The sequence below is a fragment of the Mustela putorius genome, unplaced genomic scaffold (assembly GCF_011764305.1).
Source record: "Mustela putorius furo isolate JIRA1106 unplaced genomic scaffold, ASM1176430v1.1 tig00003853_pilon_pilon_pilon, whole genome shotgun sequence".
Lineage (NCBI taxonomy): Eukaryota > Metazoa > Chordata > Mammalia > Carnivora > Mustelidae > Mustela > Mustela putorius.
Window position 1 is genome coordinate 70,697,438 of NW_025422005.1, and position 18,133 is coordinate 70,715,570.

The 18,133-nt window shown below is 39.7% G+C and overlaps 1 protein-coding gene across 5 annotated transcripts in view; it reads right to left on the bottom strand.

Annotated features, from left to right (window-relative positions):
* The window catches only part of CTBS (chitobiase), a 61,845-nt gene that overhangs the window by 23,865 nt on the left and 19,847 nt on the right, over nucleotides 1–18,133 (bottom strand). For 3 of the 5 annotated variants that reach the window (XM_045064788.1, XM_045064787.1, XM_045064789.1), the window contains 3 exons: nucleotides 16,596–16,748; nucleotides 2,726–2,864; nucleotides 1,913–2,121 (listed from right to left, as the gene is read on the bottom strand). In XM_045064788.1, coding sequence (XP_044920723.1) covers nucleotides 1,913–2,121; nucleotides 2,726–2,864; nucleotides 16,596–16,748 — 501 coding nt within the window. Of the gene's footprint in view, nucleotides 1–1,912; nucleotides 2,122–2,725; nucleotides 2,865–16,595; nucleotides 16,764–18,133 lie in introns of those variants that run through there. The other 2 variants (XM_004752698.3, XM_045064790.1) reach the window with 2 other exon arrangements.

The following is an 18,133-nucleotide window of genomic DNA, read 5'->3' on the forward strand; positions in this document are numbered from 1 at the left end:
AAAATCTTTTAAAAAAATGTGACTGTTCATTGACAATGTACCTGGTCACTGGAGATGGACAATGACATGAATGTTGTTTCCATGTCTGCTAACACAAGGTCCATTCTGCAGCCCAGGGATCAAAGAGTCATTCCAAATTTCAACTTTTATTACTTAAACATATTTGATAGGACTATAATTGCCATAGACAGTGATTCTGCTGATAGATCTGGGCAAAGTAAACTGAAAACCTCTGGAAAGGATTCACCATTCTAGTTGTCATTAAGAACGTTTGTGATTCATGGGAAAAATCAAAATATTAACAGTAAGAGGAGTTTGGAACAGGAGGGTTCATACCCACTCTCATGAAGGATGTTGAGGGATTTAAGACTTTCATGGAGGCAGTAACTGCAGATGAGGTAGACCTAGCAGGAGAACTAGAATTAGAAGTGGAGCCTGAGGATGTGACTGAAAGGCTACTGTGTCATGATAAAACTTCCATGTGAATTGCTTCTTATGAATGAGCAAAGAGAGTGATTTCTTGAGATGGAATCTACTCCTGGTGAAGATGCTGTGAAAATGGTTGCAATGACAACAAAAGATTTAGAATATCACATAAATTTAGGCAATTTAGCAGCAGCAGGATTTGAGAGAATGGACTCCAATTTTGGAAGAAGTTCCACTGTGGGTAAAATGCTATTTAAACAACACTGCATGCTATAGAGAAATTGTGAAAGGAAGAGTACATCAGTGCAGCAAACATTGTTTTAAGAAATCGCCACTGCCTCCCCAACCTTCAGCAACTATCACCCTGATCAAAGAGATTACAACTTGCTGAAAAGCTCAGATGATGGTTAGTATTAGCAATGAGGTACTTTTTAATTAAGGTATTTACATTACTTTTCAGATGTAATACTATTGCACACTCAATAGACTATAGTGTAGTGTAAACATAACTTTATACCCACTGAAAAAACAAAAAATTCATTTGACTTGCTTGGGGTGCCTGGGTGTCTCAGTTGGTTAGTATCCAACTCTTGATTTTGGCTCAGGTCATGATTTTGGCTCAGGTCATGATTTCAGGGTCATGAGATCAAGCCCTGGTACCAGGCTCTGTGCTGAGCATGGAGCCTATTTAAATTTCTCTCTCCTCCTCCCTTTGCCCCTCTCCTGCCTGTTTGCATGCATGCATGCTCTCTCTTTAAAAGAGAGAGAGAGAGAGAGAGAGAGAGAGAGAGAGAGAGAGAAGGATGCAGAAGAGAAGAGAAGGGGGTGAGGGCGAGGAGGAGAGGGAGGAAAGGAGCGGGGAGAGGATAAGAAGGGGAGGGGAGGAGACAAGCCTTGGTTATCTTAATATGCGACCAGGTTTGAGATCACTGATCCAGGGCCACATTATCTTTTATTACCCATATATTGCCCGGCAAGATGCCTTTTGCTGTAATCTTCCGCTCTAATCTTGCTCACTATGGCAACGCGGAGGCCTCTGTCATAGCTCTAACTCTATGAAGTTAGTCCTTTGAGCTTTCTTGGACATCAGGTGCTTTACAAGTAAAGCAAGCCTATGAAGTGAGTGAGACACTTCCCCCAGGACTATGTCTACTCTTAGGCAGGAGACCTGCCCTGGTGAAAGCAGAGCCTGGACAGCTAAGCACGTCCTTATTCTTGCTGATCTCTATCTCTAATATCTCTAACCTGCTGCAAAACAATGCTGTGTCTTCATAAGGATAGAGAACAGAGCACCTTAAAATTCTGTAAAACTTCTCTAATAAGAACCTCAAAAGTTCCAGAAAATATTTTTAGAATATATGTGCTGAAATTCTTTCCTACTCAGTAAAACTGAGATTCTATTAGTCACACCTTCATGAATACATTTTGATATGGAAAATAAGGAGTTTCCAAAAAAAAAAAAAAAAAAAAAAAAAAGAACTTTTACCTGTGATCCCTTAATTTCACGATGGAAAGAGTCTGTGGTTTCTTTGACTAAATTGGTTAATGCATAATATTCAGGTGATAAACAATTAGCTTCTTGTTCTATGTCTATATTAATTCCATCCATGTATTGTGTTTTGGCCAACTTAACTTTTTGAGCTATCCAGGATGCTCTGAAACTAGGATTGATGATATCCTTTAAGGGTACATCTCCTATGGAAGAAATATACATCCTTTGTGCATATATGCTTTTTGCAGATTAATGACATTTATTTCAAAAACCCTTTAAAACATCTCATTAGTTTGGAATACTAAGTCCCCAATTTAAGTTTTCCAAGTAGAGAAATCATATACCAAAATAATAATAAAGTCTCAATCCCCCAAATAACCATTATGAATAATAAGTAACATAATTCTCAAATTAGAAGTAGAAATTGAAGACTGACTAGCTAAAAGTCATCATGCTAATCATGATTCACATTTTGCTCAAAATCATAGTAGCTTAATTCTTTAAGAATAACTATCTGTGAAATGAATTAGTATCTAAGATTAATTGTAAGACAATGGAGGGTATGTGCTTTGGTGAGTGCTGTGAAGTGTGTAAACCTGGTGATTCCCAGACCTGTACCCCTGGGGATAAAAATATATGTTTATAAAAAATAAAAAATTAAAAAAATAATAAAAAAAAAACATAAAAATAAATAAATAAATAAACCAGATAAACATGAAAAGGGAATTTTCTGGAAAGTCAGGATGGCAAACAATACAAGTCAACTTACCAATTGGCCAGACACATCTGGTAAAAACTGTAACTCACCTTTTAGCACTACTCTGGCTCCATGTGAATGAGCATAACACATAAGTTCTGGGTCATATTTTCCAAAATTCACCACAGTTGTAATCTGGGACCAATCATAAAATTTCCAAGCTTTACTTCCAACATCAAAAACAAACACCTGCCAAAACAACAAAGATAAGCATCATCACTTGAACCTAGAATACAATGCTGATCACCCCAAATAACATTAAACACTGATCATAAGCCAGGCATTAAGAGTACAACAGCAAGTAAGACATAGGTGTCCCTAATATAACTGGTGGTGGGAGAAATTAGCCAGGCCTCAAAAGTAGGGCCAGGAAGAAATCATGGAAAGAGCCAAGACCTGAAGGCAGAGAAAGCACAGTGATTGCATGAGTACGTATTAAGTGTAGCGGACACCTTGAATTTGGCAGGAGACCGCAGTAAAGAGCCCAAGAGTTGTAGGCAGGGTTAAGTCCTAACAGGCTTTGTAAACCTGCAGAGAAATTAGCACATTAACCTGAGGGAAAGAGTTTTAAAAGGAGAATGTATACATTCTAGGTATGCATTTATATATACATTTTAGAAAAACACCTTAAGCTAAAGTGGGAAGAGACACTAAAACTGAAATAATAACAGGACAGCTGTTAGAAGAATCTATCCAAAGATGATGGTGACCTCTAAACTTGTAGAAAGGTAGAGATAAATAAGATAAATGAATAGATATGGAGGATCCTAACGGCATAATTAATAGGACTTTATAACTAATTGAATGAGTAAAGTAAGAGAAAGGTTGATTAATACTCGTTTCTGGCTGCTGCAGATAGAGCCACTCCACCTATACAAATATACCAGAGAGTGCATTTACTATGAATGGTTTTGGCAAAACAGACTTCTTAGAATAATTCTAAGCTGGTGGACGTTATATTTTACCAGTATTTTCCCCCCACAGATAATTCAAGAAGCACATAAGTCTCACTAATTCATTGATGTAGGAAATATTTATTGAATTCTAGTAAGGTTTAGGGAATGCATATTGCTAGACATTAGTGACAGAAGTTAAAGAGACCAGGTTCATAAGCTGTTCAATTACAATAGTGCTAAGGGCTACAGGGGAATGCAGGCAGCCATGACAGCATATAAAGGGGCCTGCTTCCCTGGTAGGGCAGGAAACTTCTGAGAACTACACACTTTGGGGAAAAACTGAAATCTGGGCAATGACCTAGACATGATGGAGGATTACCCATAAAAAGGCATTCTCAGCGGAGGGAAGCAAAACAGGTGAATGTCTCAATACCTCAGAAGAATTCTGAATTTCTGGAACCAAACTAGTATCAATGGGGCTAGAGAACAGAAATCCTGAAAGTAACATGAAATCAGGTAAGACTAGTAAGGTAGGTAGATCAAGTACAACTTTGTAGATTACTGAGGATTTTCTATTTTATCTTGTGATGAATGGGCAGTCATTATAGTGTTTTAAGCAGGGGAAGGACATAAGATTTGCATTAACAAATGAGAAACGGGGAGAGATCATGAATCCTTGGGTCACCGTGAGGAGAATGGATGGGTGAGGGGTGGCAGAGAACTGGGTATAAGAATTAAACCAGACATTTCTTAAATTTTCCCAGTAGCCTTAAGTTTTTATTTTTTACTTTTCAGAATTAACTATGCATAACCCATTTTTCTCTTAGGCAGTTGCCCACCAAAATAAAAATAGAATGTGAAATTGGAATGGCTCACTGTTTCTGGAGATTTTAGACTCATATTCCCATCATAAACCTTATCCCCTATTTTAATTCTGATCATTAAGATTGAATTTGTTTAGTTTAAGTTTGAATACCGAGAGATTGTGATATAATAGAAATCCTAAAAATGTAACTGGATGAATCAACTGTAAAACATAAGGGAAAAATGAGCAATGTAGTCTCATCTTGTTTGAAGAATATAGGTCAGAAACAAAAAAAGACTGTTTATCATGAACATGTAAGTGAACAAAATTTTGCTCCCTTGAATAAGACCACAGAGGTATTGGAGGCCATGATAAATAAGTCTTTCAGATGTTAGGGTTGTCACACTAAGCTTCTTTACAAACACTTTACCACCTTTACTTCTTCTAAGCAATATACATATACCTTTTTACTGGCATTTTACTGTCTCTGCTTCAAAATCTGTTAGATTGAGAACTGGAAATTTTCCAGTCTTTAAAAAAGAATTGCCCTTTGGACTGTTAGCTTTAAAAATAAAACTGCCGGTTATTTTACCAGCAAAAAAAGGAGTTTATTTGGGAATAGCAGAGAATTACAATCCAGGACAAACAAGCTATGGGAACAGCATTGGTAAATCTGCAGAACAAAGGAGAGGAATGCTTTTTTATAGAGGAAAAGGGGAAATTGAGGAGGCTGTTATAAATAAAAAGTCAACTGGAGTAAACTAGAAACTTGAAATATAGTGGTTTTTCATTGGCTAAGTTGTGACAGTCTCTAATTACCTGGGCTTAACTGGGGGAGGAGGAAATCCTTCTTACTGAGTAAAGTAGTATCCACGTGCAAGGTACCCAGACATCTTCTGTTGGGTCTGCTGTTGATGAGCCAGAACCACCAGGACATGGCGGCTCCCCCTGTTGGCTTCCCAACTCTATTCTAAGTGAGGTTTCCTTTTGTTAATTTTCACATTTCCCACTTTTGATCAAGATCTTTTTTTGAAAGCATAACTCATCAAGAGGGAAGTATCCCACATTTAGTGGTTTTGTCCCTTAGTACGGGGAAGGGTCTTCCCCTGCTGCCACAGCCTACATTGAAGAGAAAGTACTTCTATAGTTGGAAAGCCCTGAAGGTCACATTTGAGTAACAAGGAAGATTAGGAGGGAGAAACTCTCAGGATCTCTCAACCAAAGTAGTATCTACTCAAGGTCCTAAGTATTAGAAATCATCTCAAAGGGTTGAGCTGGCATCACGTTAGTGGATACAACATTTTTTTTAAAGTCTAACAGGCAACAAAATAAAAAGTTATATATAAAAAACAGAAGTAACATACCAATTCCATTTTCTATAATGGTTCTAAACCAGGACTCTAGGTCTGAAGTAGCCACTGAAATATTTATTGACACTTATTCCAACTTATGGGAGAGAAATCCTATGAAGGCAAACCTGGAGTCATGTATCCCTCCTGGGAAGCTCCAATTATAGAGACCATGAAAACAGAATCATAGAAACTAGAAGACAACACTAAAAAAGAATTAATGAGGCATCATGAGAAGTTACAGTGCAGGAATAAATGTGAAGCAGTAGCTGATGAACTTTTTACAAAACAGCACAAACTCAAAGATGTTTTACAACAGTATTGTTATCTCAAAGAACCATTTGGAATCAAATGTGTTATTAAAAATACAGTCTATGGTTGCAAACTCAGAAACCATGAATCTGGATAAGAATCCAAAGTTAGTCGATAGTTCAGATGAAAGACTTGTGAATTCTGAACTTTCTAACCCTTCAAAAATAGAGCAGGCAGAAAACGAATTTGTCCCAGGATCATGATGAAGCGATTTCCAAAAAGCTATAATCAAAAGAGGTTTCTGCCTTTTACAAGGTCTTGGGAAATAAAGAAGAGGCATTGTCTTCCCATAAAAGATAAAGAAGCATCAATGGTGAGTAAAATGTATACAGGCCTGGTCCAGGAATCCTGAGAAAGCTGTCTCATCAGATGTCACATGCTTCAATTCCAGGAAATCTTTATTTTTTTATGCCATCAGGTCCAGTTATAGTTTGGTGCTTTCTTTAGGTGAATTACATGAATCCAAGAGTCTATTTCCTGGAGTTCTTTGGCACAAGGATTAGTTTGCAATTCCTAGTAAGGGTCTTTCCAGTGAGAAAGAAGACTTTATGGAGGAATTTTTATCCAACAAAATCTCCTGAGAGTACATTGTGATAAGATTGCTCTACCCAAGTATGCTTATTTCTGAGCCCTGATGACAACCCATAGACTGAAAGAACAGAGTCTCCACAGCAAAATATAAAAGAAGAGAACACATCAAAGAGGGCAGGAAGGACAGAGATGTGGTCAGGAGCCAAACTGACCTACAGGACTGTCCATGGTAAGGAGGGATACCACAGGTACAGGTAGCAGTGGGGAGCAGACCCCACCCCAGGCACAAGGAACCCACTCTCGGAAGACAAGTCCCCCTAATCTTTGGCTTTGAAAATGGGAGGGGCCAAATTTCATGAGTTCTTACAATCAAAGGGGCTTAATACCTGGAACTTTAAAAAAAAAAAAAAATCAGCTGGCTTGGCTCTGAGAGACCCAGAGCACAAAAGGCAACTGAGTTCTCACCCTTAAAGAGACAGCACACCAAACAGCTCCACTGAGACACAGCATAGAGCAGCAGTTTGAAAAACACCAGAGATATATAAGAAGCAGATTTAATAATAGTGTGTGTTGGAGGGGCAGGGATCTTTAGGAGGCTTTAACAACAAACGAGCTGGTAGGCACCATTTCCCTCCCTAGTCAAGATACAAAGAGTTAGTCAAAATGAGGAGAGGAATATGTCCCAAATGAATGATCAGGACAAAACCACAGAAGAGAGCTGAATGAAATAGAGGTAAGTAAAATACCTGAAAGAGAATTTAAAGTGACAGTCATTAAGATACTCTCTAGACTTGAGAAGAGAGGGAAGACCCTCTGCCAGACCCTCAACAAAGAGACAGAAAACATCAAAAAGAATAAAACAGGTTCTTTTATAAGAACTCAATAACTGAAATTAAAAAATACTAGAGGGAATAAATAGTAAGTAAACTAGAAGAAACAGAAGAATGGATCAGTTCAGTGACCTGAAGGACAGACTAATAGAAAGTAATCAAGCTGAACAAGAGGCATACATCCATAAACCCAAAATGAAAATAAGTTAAAGGGAACTCAATAACACCATCAAGCATAATTACGTTTGCATTATAGGGATTCCAGAAGAAGAGAGAGAAAGGGGACAGAAAATGTATTGGAAGAGGTAATAGCTGAAAAATTCCTGAATCTTGGGAAGAAAACAGATATCCAAATTTAGGAGGCACAGAGAGACCCGAACAAAATCAAGCCAAGGAAGTCCACATCAAGACACATAGTGTTTAAAATGGCAAAAGATAATGATCAACAGAGAATTTCAAAAACAGCAAGAGCAAACAGTTACATAGGGGAAATCCCATAAGGTTATCAGCTGATTTTTCAGCAAAAACTTTGCAGGCCAGAGGAGAGTGGCATGATATATTTAAAGTGCTAAAAAACAAACAAACGAACAAAATCTGCAACCAAGAATACTCTATCCGGCAAGATTTTCATTCAGAATAGAAGGAAAGCTAAATAGTTTCCTAGACAAACAAAAGTTAAAGGAATTCATCACCACTAATCCAGTGCTATAGGAAATAGGAAATGTTAAAAGGGACTCTTTGAATGGAAAGGAAAGACAGTAAGAAAAGTTGGAAACACAAAACCAGTGAAATTAAGTGTATCTATAAATATCAGTCAAGGAATTCACAAAATAAAAGGATATAAATTAGGATACCATACATTGAAAATATGAAGGGGAGAAGAGTAAAAATTTAGTGCTTCCAAAATGGATTCACACTTAAGTGACTATCCATTTAACACAGATTGATATATGCCTAAGATGTTATATATAAACATAATGGTAACCAAATCAAACAAAAAAACAGAAATAGATGTACAAAAAGATAAAGAAAAAGGAATCCAAGTATATCCTTAAAGAAAGCCAGCAAACTGTAGGGGAAGAGAGCAAGAGAAGAAAGGAACAGAGAAAAACTACAAAAACAACTAAAAACAAATAACAAAATGGCAATAAGTACATGCTTATCAATAATTACTTTGAATGTAAATGGACTAAAGGCTCCAACAATCAAAAGACATAAGGTGACAGAATGGATAAAAAAGCAAGACCTGGGTGTGCCTGGGTGGCTCAGTCAGTTGAGCATCTGACTCGTGATTTCAGCCCACATTGAGCTCCATACTGGGCATGGAGCCTACCAAAAAAAAAAAAAAAAGGAAGACCCATCTATATCCTTCCTACAAGGGACTCCTTTTAGATCTAAAGACACAAGCAGGGACGCCTGGGTGGCTCAGTTGGTTAAGCAGCTGCCTTCGGCTCAGGTCATGATCCCGGCGTCCTGGGATCGAGTCCCACATCGGGCTCCTTGCTCCACGGGGAGCCTGCTTCTCCCTCTGACTCTGCCTGCCACTCTGTCTGCCTGTGCTCGCTCTCGCTCTCTCTCTCTGACTAAATAAATTAAAAAAAAAAAAAAAAAAAAAAATTTAAAGACACAAGCAGATTGAAAGTGAAGGGATGGAAAAAGCATTTCTCATTCAAATGGAAATGAAAAGAGAGCTGAGACAGCAATAGGCAGGTATCAATCAGACAAAAGACTTTAAATCAAAGACTAACGAGACAAAGACTACATAACCATAAAAGGGATAATCCACAAGAATATATAACAAATGTAAACATTTATGTACCCAACAAGAGAGCACCCCATACATAAAGCAGCTAATAACAAAGGAAGTAATCAGCAGCAATACAATAGGAGGGGACTTTCACACCCTACTTACATCAATGGATAGATTCTCTAAACAAATCAAAAATGAAATAGTGTTCATGGACATCTAGGTTCTTTCCATAGTTTGGCTATTGTGGACATTGCTGCTATAAACATTCGGATGCACGTGCCCCTTTGGATCACTACGTTTGTATCTTTAGGGTAAATACCCAATAGTGCAATTGCTGGGTCATAGGGCAGTTCTATTTTCAACATTTTGAGGAACCTCCATGCTGTTTTCCAGAGTGGCTGCACCAGCTTGCATTCCCACCAACAGTGTAGGAGGGTTCCCCTTTGTCCGCATCCTCGCCAGCATCTGTCATTTCCTAACTTGTTGATTTTAGCCATTCTGACTGGTGTGAGGTGATATCTCATTGTGGTTAATCTCACAAAACAAACTGAGGGTTGCTGGGGGGAGGGGGTTTGGGAGAAGGGGGTGGGATTATGGACATTGGGGAGGGTATGTGCTTTGGTTAGTGCTGTGAAGTGTGTAGACCTGGTGATTCACAGGCCTGTACCCCTGGGGATAAAAATATATGTTTATAAAAAATAAAAAATTAAAAAAAAAATGAAATAGTGGCTTTGAATGACACATTGAACCAGAGGGATCTAATAAATATATTCAGAATATTCCATCCTAAAACAACAGAATACATTCTTTTCAAAGGCATATGGGATATTCTCCAGGATAAATCACGTGAGGACACAAAATAAGTCAACAAGTTCAAAAAGATAGAAATCACACTATGCATATTTTCTGATCACAATATTATGAAACTAGAAATCAACCACAAGAAAAAAAATCTAGAAAGACCACAAATACATGGAGGTAATATAATATGCTACTAAACAATAAGAGGGTCAACCAAGAAATCAAAGAGGAAATAAAACACATGCAGACAAATGAAAGCATAACTATCCAAAATCTTTGGGATGCAGCAAAAGCTGTTCTCAGAGGAAATTTTAGAATAATAGCAGCTTATCTCAAGAACAAAGAAAAATCTCAAACAACTTATATTTACACCTAACAGAGCTGGAAAAAGAATAAATAAAACCCCAAACCAGTAAGAGGATGGACATAATAAAAATTAAAACAGATCAATGAAATCAGGAGCCACTTCTTTGAAAATATAGACAAAATTAATAAACTTTAGCCAAAACTATCCAAAAAAAAAAAAAAGACTCAAAATCAGAAATAAAAGAGAAGTAACAACTAGTACCACAGAAAGAATATGCCAATATGCCAAAAACTGGGACAACCTAGAAGAGGACAACCTAGAAACATATAACCTCCTGAAACTGAATCAGGAAGAAATGGAAAGTGTGAACAGACTGATTACCAACAATGAAGTTAAGTCAGTAATCAGAAAATGGTCAACGAACAAAAATCCAGTATCAGAAGGCTTCACAGGTGAATTCTACCAAACATTTAAAAAAGAGTTCATATCTATTCTCAAACCAGTCCAAAAAAATAGAAGAGGAAGGACAGCTTCCAAATTCATTTAATAAGGTCAGCATTACCTGGATAACCAAACCAGACAAAGACACACACACACACACACACACACACACAACTACAGGCCAGTATCTCTGATGAACAAAGATGCAAAAAAATCCTCAACAAACTATTAGCAAATCAAATCCAACATTACATTAAAGAAAATCATTCCTCAGAATCAAGTGGGATTAATTCCTGGGCTAGAAAAGTGGTTCAATATTCACAAATCAATCAACAAGATACATCACATCAACAAGAGAAGGGATGAAAACCATATGATCATTTCAACAGATTCAGAAAATGCATTCAGCAAAGTACAACATCCATTCGACCACAAACAAATTTGGAGGGAAAATACCTCAATATATAAGAAAAACCCACAGCTAACATCATATTCAGTGGTGATAAACAGAGCTTTTCTCCTAAGATCAGGAAAGAGAAAAGGATGTTCACACTCACTGCTTTTAGTCAGCATAGTACTGGAAGTTCTAGCCACAGCAGACAAGAAAAAGAAAAAGGCATCCAAGTTGGCAAGGAGAATCTAAAACAGTCACCACTTGCAGATGACATGATACTATATATAGAAAACCCTAAAAACTCCACCAAAAATCTACTATAACTGATTAATGAATTCAGTAAGATTTTCATATATAAAATATAGAGAAATCCATTATATTTCTATACACTAATAACAAAGTAGCAGAAAGAGAAATTAAGAAAACAATCCCAGTTACAATTGCACCAAGAATAATAAAATACCTAGGAATAAACTTATCCAAGGAAGTGAAAGACCTATACTCTGAAAACTATAAAACAATGATGAAAGAAATTGAAAACAGCATAACTTGAAAGCTATTCCATGCTCATGGATTGGAAGAACCAATATTGTTAAAATGTTCATATGACCCAAAGCAATCCACAGATTTAAAGCAATCCCCATCAAAATACCAACAGCATTTTTCACAGAACTAGAATACTACCAAAATTTCTATGGAACCACAAAAGACCTCGAATAGACAAAATAATCTTGAAAAAAAAAAAAAAAAGAACAAAACTGGAGGTTTCACAATCCCATATTTCAAGATACACGGCAAAGCTGTAGTAATCAAAACAGTACAGTACTGGCACAAAAACAGATACATAGATCAAAGAACAGAATATAGTGCCCAGAAATCACCCCACAATTATATGGACATTAATCTTTGACAAAGGAGGCAAGAATATGCAATGAGAAAAACTCTCTTCAACAAATGGTATTGGGAAAATTGGACAGCTATCCATAAAAGAATGAAGCTGGACCACTTTCTCATGTAATACAGAAAAATAAATTCAAAATGGATTAAAGACTTAAATGTGAGACATGAAACCATAAAATCCTAGAGGAGAATACAGGCAGTAATTTCTCTCATATCGGCCATGCTGTAGCAACATTTTTCTAGATAGATCTCTTGAAGCAAGAGGAAGAAAAGCAAAAATACACTAGTGGGACTACATCAAAATAAAAAGCTTTTGCACATTGAAGGAAATAATCAACCAAACTAAAAGACAACTTACTGAATGGGAGAAGATATTTGCAGATGGCATATCTAATAAAATGTTAGTATCCAAATTATAGAAAGAACTTATACAATTCAACACCAAACCCCCAAATAATCCAATTAAAAATCGGCAGAAGACATGAACAGACATTGGGCGCAAGACCTCCAAGCAATAAATAACATTGTTATTTCTTGGCACCCTGTGGCTCCTACTTCCCCCTCATAATCACTAACATGGATTCTCACTGAAAGCAAATGTTTCACTGTAATTGATCTATGCAACACCTTTTTAGTATACCAGTTGATGAGGACAGCTGATGATATCTCTTTGCTTTCACTTGGGAAGAAAGGAAATATACCTGAACCATAATGCCCAGGGTTTCACAGAGTCCTTTTAACTTTTCATGAACCTTAAAAGCTGATGTGGATGACAGAGTTTTCTGCAGGCTCTACCTTGTTATATGATACACAGATGATTTGTTTCTCTTCTCCCCTTCTCAAACCCCTGCATAGGAAGAATGCATCCACCTGTTGACATTTTGGCCTTAAAGAGACATAAAGTCTCCAAAGAAAAACTGCAGTTTTCTCAAACTCGGGTTTGATACTTGAGGTACCTGATCTCAGAATAAGGAGTACATTTGAATCCAGATGAAACCCCTCATGACTGCTTAGTGCTGACAGATTACCTCTGAATCCCTGTGACAATTTATATAAAACTCCTCTAACCAGCACAAGTTTTTCATGGTTAACTGATGGGTCTTATCTAAAGGATGAAAATCGTAAATATCATACTGAGTATTCTATTACAACTCCTTTCAAAATCACTGAAAAACCACCTTTACATTTTGGATACTTCTGCCCAACAGGCTGAACCATATGTCCTTACTTGAGTTCATACCTTAGCCAAGGATAAAATTTGCAACATTTATACTGTTCGTTGGTATGTTTTGGGGGTATCTCATGACTTTGGAATATTCTGGGGACAATGGGCTGTCCTTATCTCCAGTGGAAATAAATCTTAAAATGCCTATGTCCAAAATGCATTAGATGCCATATTTTTGTCAGCTGCCCTGGCTCTTAAGGTTCCTGGGCATTTCAGACTCACTCCAAGAGGACAAAGTAACCCCCCTCACTGATATTTCTGTCAAACTTCTGCCATAGCTCAAAGGAATGTTCTCCTTTATGATAATTCATACTATTTTTGGACTAAAATGGTATCTTTACTAATGGTTCTACTATTAATTTAATAGTGGAAATTTGTAATCCATATTTATTCAAGACTATGTCCTAATTAAAAATGGACAACCTGTTAGTGTCTGCCCTTCAGCTCAGGTCATGATTTCAGGGTCCTGGGATCTAGTCCAACCTGGGGCTCTCTGCTCAGCAGTCAGCGGGGAGTCTGCTTTTCCCTCTCCCCTTCCGGTTCATGTGCTCCCTCCCTCCCTCTCTCTCTCTGATAAATAAATAAAATCTTAAAAAAAAAATTTTTTTTAAATAAAGTGTGGTTTTTAGGAGACTCAGGAAAGGAAGGAGGAGACAGATTCACGTCTGCAAAGAAGATGAGGGAGGGAAAAGGGCCTCAGAAGCCATTTTGATGCCTTTCAATTGTTTGCCTCATATTAGAAATAATATCTTGCAAAGACGCAAACTTAGAATCTTGAGAATATTTGGAAGGCTTGAGGTACCATTTAAAATAATCATCCCATTCAGTTTTTTGTTTTGGAGCCATAGCTTTCTATGTATTTCTATGTATTTTTTTTTTTTTTAACTTTGAGTTAAGCAAGTTTAGGGAGATGGAAGTTCCCTATAATGGCCACTGATACTCTACATTTGGGTTAAGTCAGTCAAATGCACACAGGAGAGACCGATTTTGTTTTTTTTGTTTTTTGTTTTTTTAGATTTTTATTTGAGAACACAAAAGAGAATGAGCAGGGAGAAGTGCAGAAGGAGACACAGACTCCCAACTGAGCAGGGAGCCCCACATGGGGCTGGGCTCCAGAACCCGAGATCACCAGCTGAGCCAAAGGCCCTGAGACCATAGTTTTAAAACAAAACTAGCCAGAGCCTGGCTGGGGCATGCTCTAATCAGATTGATGACTGGGATTCCATTTCCTGGAGGTTTTCCTCTAAAAAGAAAAATTCCTCAACAGCAGTTTCAACAGGAACAGCCTGGTTCCGGAAAGAATCAGACCAAAGGCCAGCACAGTTCCAGTAGGAACAATCCAGTTGCAAACAGGAGTCCTACCAAGGGCCAAGGGAGTATTCCCAGAAAACAAAAACAAAAACAAAGCCCTAAAACAAATCCCAAATAATGTCCAGAAAATTCAAACACAAAGCGTGGAGCTTGAAATCCAGGACAAGACTTACCTTCAAATCCCAGTGTGGGGGCACCTGGGTGGCTCAGTCGGTTGAGCCTCTGCCTTCGGCTCAGGTCATGATCTCAGGGTCCCTGGATCGAGCCCTGCATCGGGCTCTCTGCTCAGCAGGGAGCCTGCTTCCTCCTTTCTCTCTGCCTGCCTCTCTGCCTACTTGTGATCTCTCTCTCTCTCAAATGAATAAATAAAGTCTTAAAAAAAAAAAAAAAAACCACACCCAGTGTGGGCAAGGACACAATGAGCTCAGGCTTGTGGGTACCCGCACCTCTTTCCTTATCAGCCTCTGGGCTGTTGCTGGCGGATGGGGGGTTGGGGGGTTCTTCTCTGGATCCCACCTCAGCTAAGTACTGCCAATCTTAAAAATATAACTGTCAGCTATCTTACCAGCAAAGAAGTGTTTATGTGGGAACTGCGGAGACTTGCAAACCAGGACAAACAAGCTACAGCAAAACCAAAAAACAAAGGAGAAAAACACTTTTTTTATAGAGGAAAGGAGGGAGTTAGAAAGGCTGTTATAAACAAAAAGTCGATTGGAGTAAACCGAGAGTTTGAAGTACAGTGGCTTTTCATTGGCTAAGTTGTACCGATGGCCCAGAAGAAAGGCGGCCTTTACCCCGTTAGGGCAGTAAAGTAGTACCACCTGCAAAGACCCTGCTTTCCCTATCAGGTCTGCACTGGACAAGGAGGTGAGCGTTCCCCCTGCCTGGCCTCCTGACCGTTCCTTTAGGAAATTTCCTTCTTCTTCTTTTTTCTTCTTTCTTCTTTCTTCTTTCTTCTTTCTTTTCTTCTTTCTTCTTTCTTCTTTCTTCCTTCTCCTCCTCCTCCTCCTCCTCCTCCTCCTCCTTCCTTCTTTCTTCTTTCTTCTTTCTTCTTTCTTCTTTCTTCTCCTTCTCCTTCTCCTTCTCCTTCTTCTTTTTTTAAATTTTTTATTTCTTTTCAGCGTAACAGTATTCATTGTTTTGTTTTGTTTTAAATTTAAATCTTAGTGAGCCTACATGCACTGCAACATGGGTTTCTGGAGTAGAAGTCAGTGATTCATCACTTCCACACCACACCTGGTGCTCATCATAACAAGGGCCCTCCTTAATACCCCCGACACAACGGGTGTTGGAGGGGATGCGGAGAAAGGGGAAACGCTCTTGCACAGTTGGTGGGAATGTGAATGGATGGCACTACTCTGGAGAACAGTACGGTACGGAGGCTCCTCATAAAGAAGGTTTCTATCTTTTTTCACAGGATTAAACCTTTCTCCCTCCAACTCCTGTTGCAGGCATCAAACTCTAGGTGTCAGCTGATTTTCATATTGCCTGTGAAAAGGTGTCCAATTAAAGTTCCCCAAAGCCTTATAAATGGTTAGGTGGATAGAAAGAAAATAATTTTTATCATCCTTCTTGGATGGTCTTGAGGGGCCTTTAAGAAAGGGCTGGTAGATAGGGAAAAGCAAAGGTAAGGAGAATATTCTGCATTCTGATTTCCTGGAGAGCTGAGATCTCTCATACTAGATATTCATTCTCTTGGAAAACAGTGGAACTTGCTACCTCGGAAATACCTCATCGTAATAGGTCCTTGCTAGTATGCCCAGAGTGCCATCCGAGAGGCCCTGAGGGCAACGAAGGAATTTTCATTTAGGGTTAGACCTGGGCTGACCTGCCTGTGAATACCTGCCTGCCTCTTTTAGGCAGGCCCTAATTGTGAGACCTGGGAAAAGTTATTCAACCTCTTCGAGTTTCCTCATCATATAATGAAGGCAATCCATCAAGAGACCCTTTGGGAGTGATCAAAATTGGTGACTGCACCCACACCACCTCTTCTTAGGGCTCGGGTTTACTCTAACTTCTTACCAGGCCATAAGGACCAGTCCCGAAAAAGCAAGGGAGAGGCACTGACCTCGAAATCAGGGTGCTGGGTGATGGGTTGGCACAATGCTGGGTCCTGACAAGGGCAGTGGGCCCCTGCCCAGAATGGCAGCAGGGACAGCAGCAGCACAGCGATCCCGGGGATGCCATGTGGTGGGCAGGCGAGGAGGCACCAGTGACCAAGCTGCAGAGGGGACATGACAGCAGTCACTCGCAGCAGGACTGGGTTCCTCCACCTCCTGGCTCAGGTCAAGACTCTCAGCAAGGCGGGCCCTGCCTCCCAGCAGAGCGGACTTGGGAGGGGCTGACATGGGAAGGGCTAGGCAGTCTAGGCCAAGGGCGACATGAAGGTGGGGTGAAGGAGAAACGCTGCCTTGGACACCTGCCCGGCAAGCCAGTGCCTCTGGCCCCCAGCAGACCTGTTGACTCAGCCAAGTCAATATCATCGGTACCATTTATACCCCCTCAACACTCTGTACCTTTGTGTCATGGTCCTTTGTACTCCTTATACAGTTTGAAAGTGGAAGCGGGGCCCCCAAGGGGAGAAGTAGGGAATCTTGATAGGGATGACTAAGCACCACGGTTGGCATGGGTGCGGTGGGGAGGGGGTTTCTGGAGTTTTCCTGGTGTGCTCCGAAACTGGCCGCTGCACACACAGGCCAGGGAGAGATGGAAGAAAGAGGCAGGTCACTCCAGGTTGGCACGTGGCAGGTTTAATAAGAGCAAAGGAGCTTACACATGGGGCTTGTCTTGGGTGATGGCAAGATGAATGGATTCCTGCAGCAGCTCTCCAAATCTTAAAAAGCTTATAAAGGGGTCCTGATTGAGCCTAGTCACATATATTATGTGATGCAGTTTTCAATACTGCATCACTATCTCAAGGTTATGACCTTGGAGCAGCCTCTGGGAGCAGGAACGTCATGGGGAACCCACAGTTCAAAGACAGAGGAGGGGGTGAGGAGCCTCAGAGTGCTCCCAGGTCAACTGGCGGGCATGCCTTTTTGATGACACCCCCAACACTCCACCCCTGGTGCCTCCCTCTTCCACAGTGAGCCTTGAGTGGGCAGCAAGGGGTTTCCTTAACATGGAGGCAGCCCTTTTGCTGTCTATCTGCTGCAACAGGGGCAGATGCCACAAGCAACAATACAGGCGCGCGTAACAGAAATCACAGATGAAGACAATAATTCCCCAAATCAGTGACAACTCTTTCTGTCAAGAGCCCCAGGACCAAACCACCAACTTATTAATTCCCCTAGGCTGGGAGTTGGACCACTCAGGACATTCACCTGAGTCCTCATGTGATTTAATTAGGATGATACCTTAGCAGACTCATGGGGCATGAGCTGAGGACATTGTTTTGATAATGGCACAGGTGCCTCCTTGTGAGATAGGAATAATGTCCAAGACCATCATATTTTAGAGGACAGTTTTTCTCATTAGAGTCATTTCAGTGTTCAGGAAGGACAGATTTGGGGGGTTATCATTCAGGGCTTGCTGACAGAATTTACTAAGGGTTTCTATGCGTGCTCTAACATCTCCGAGCCCGTGGAGGGAACACAGACATCAGCC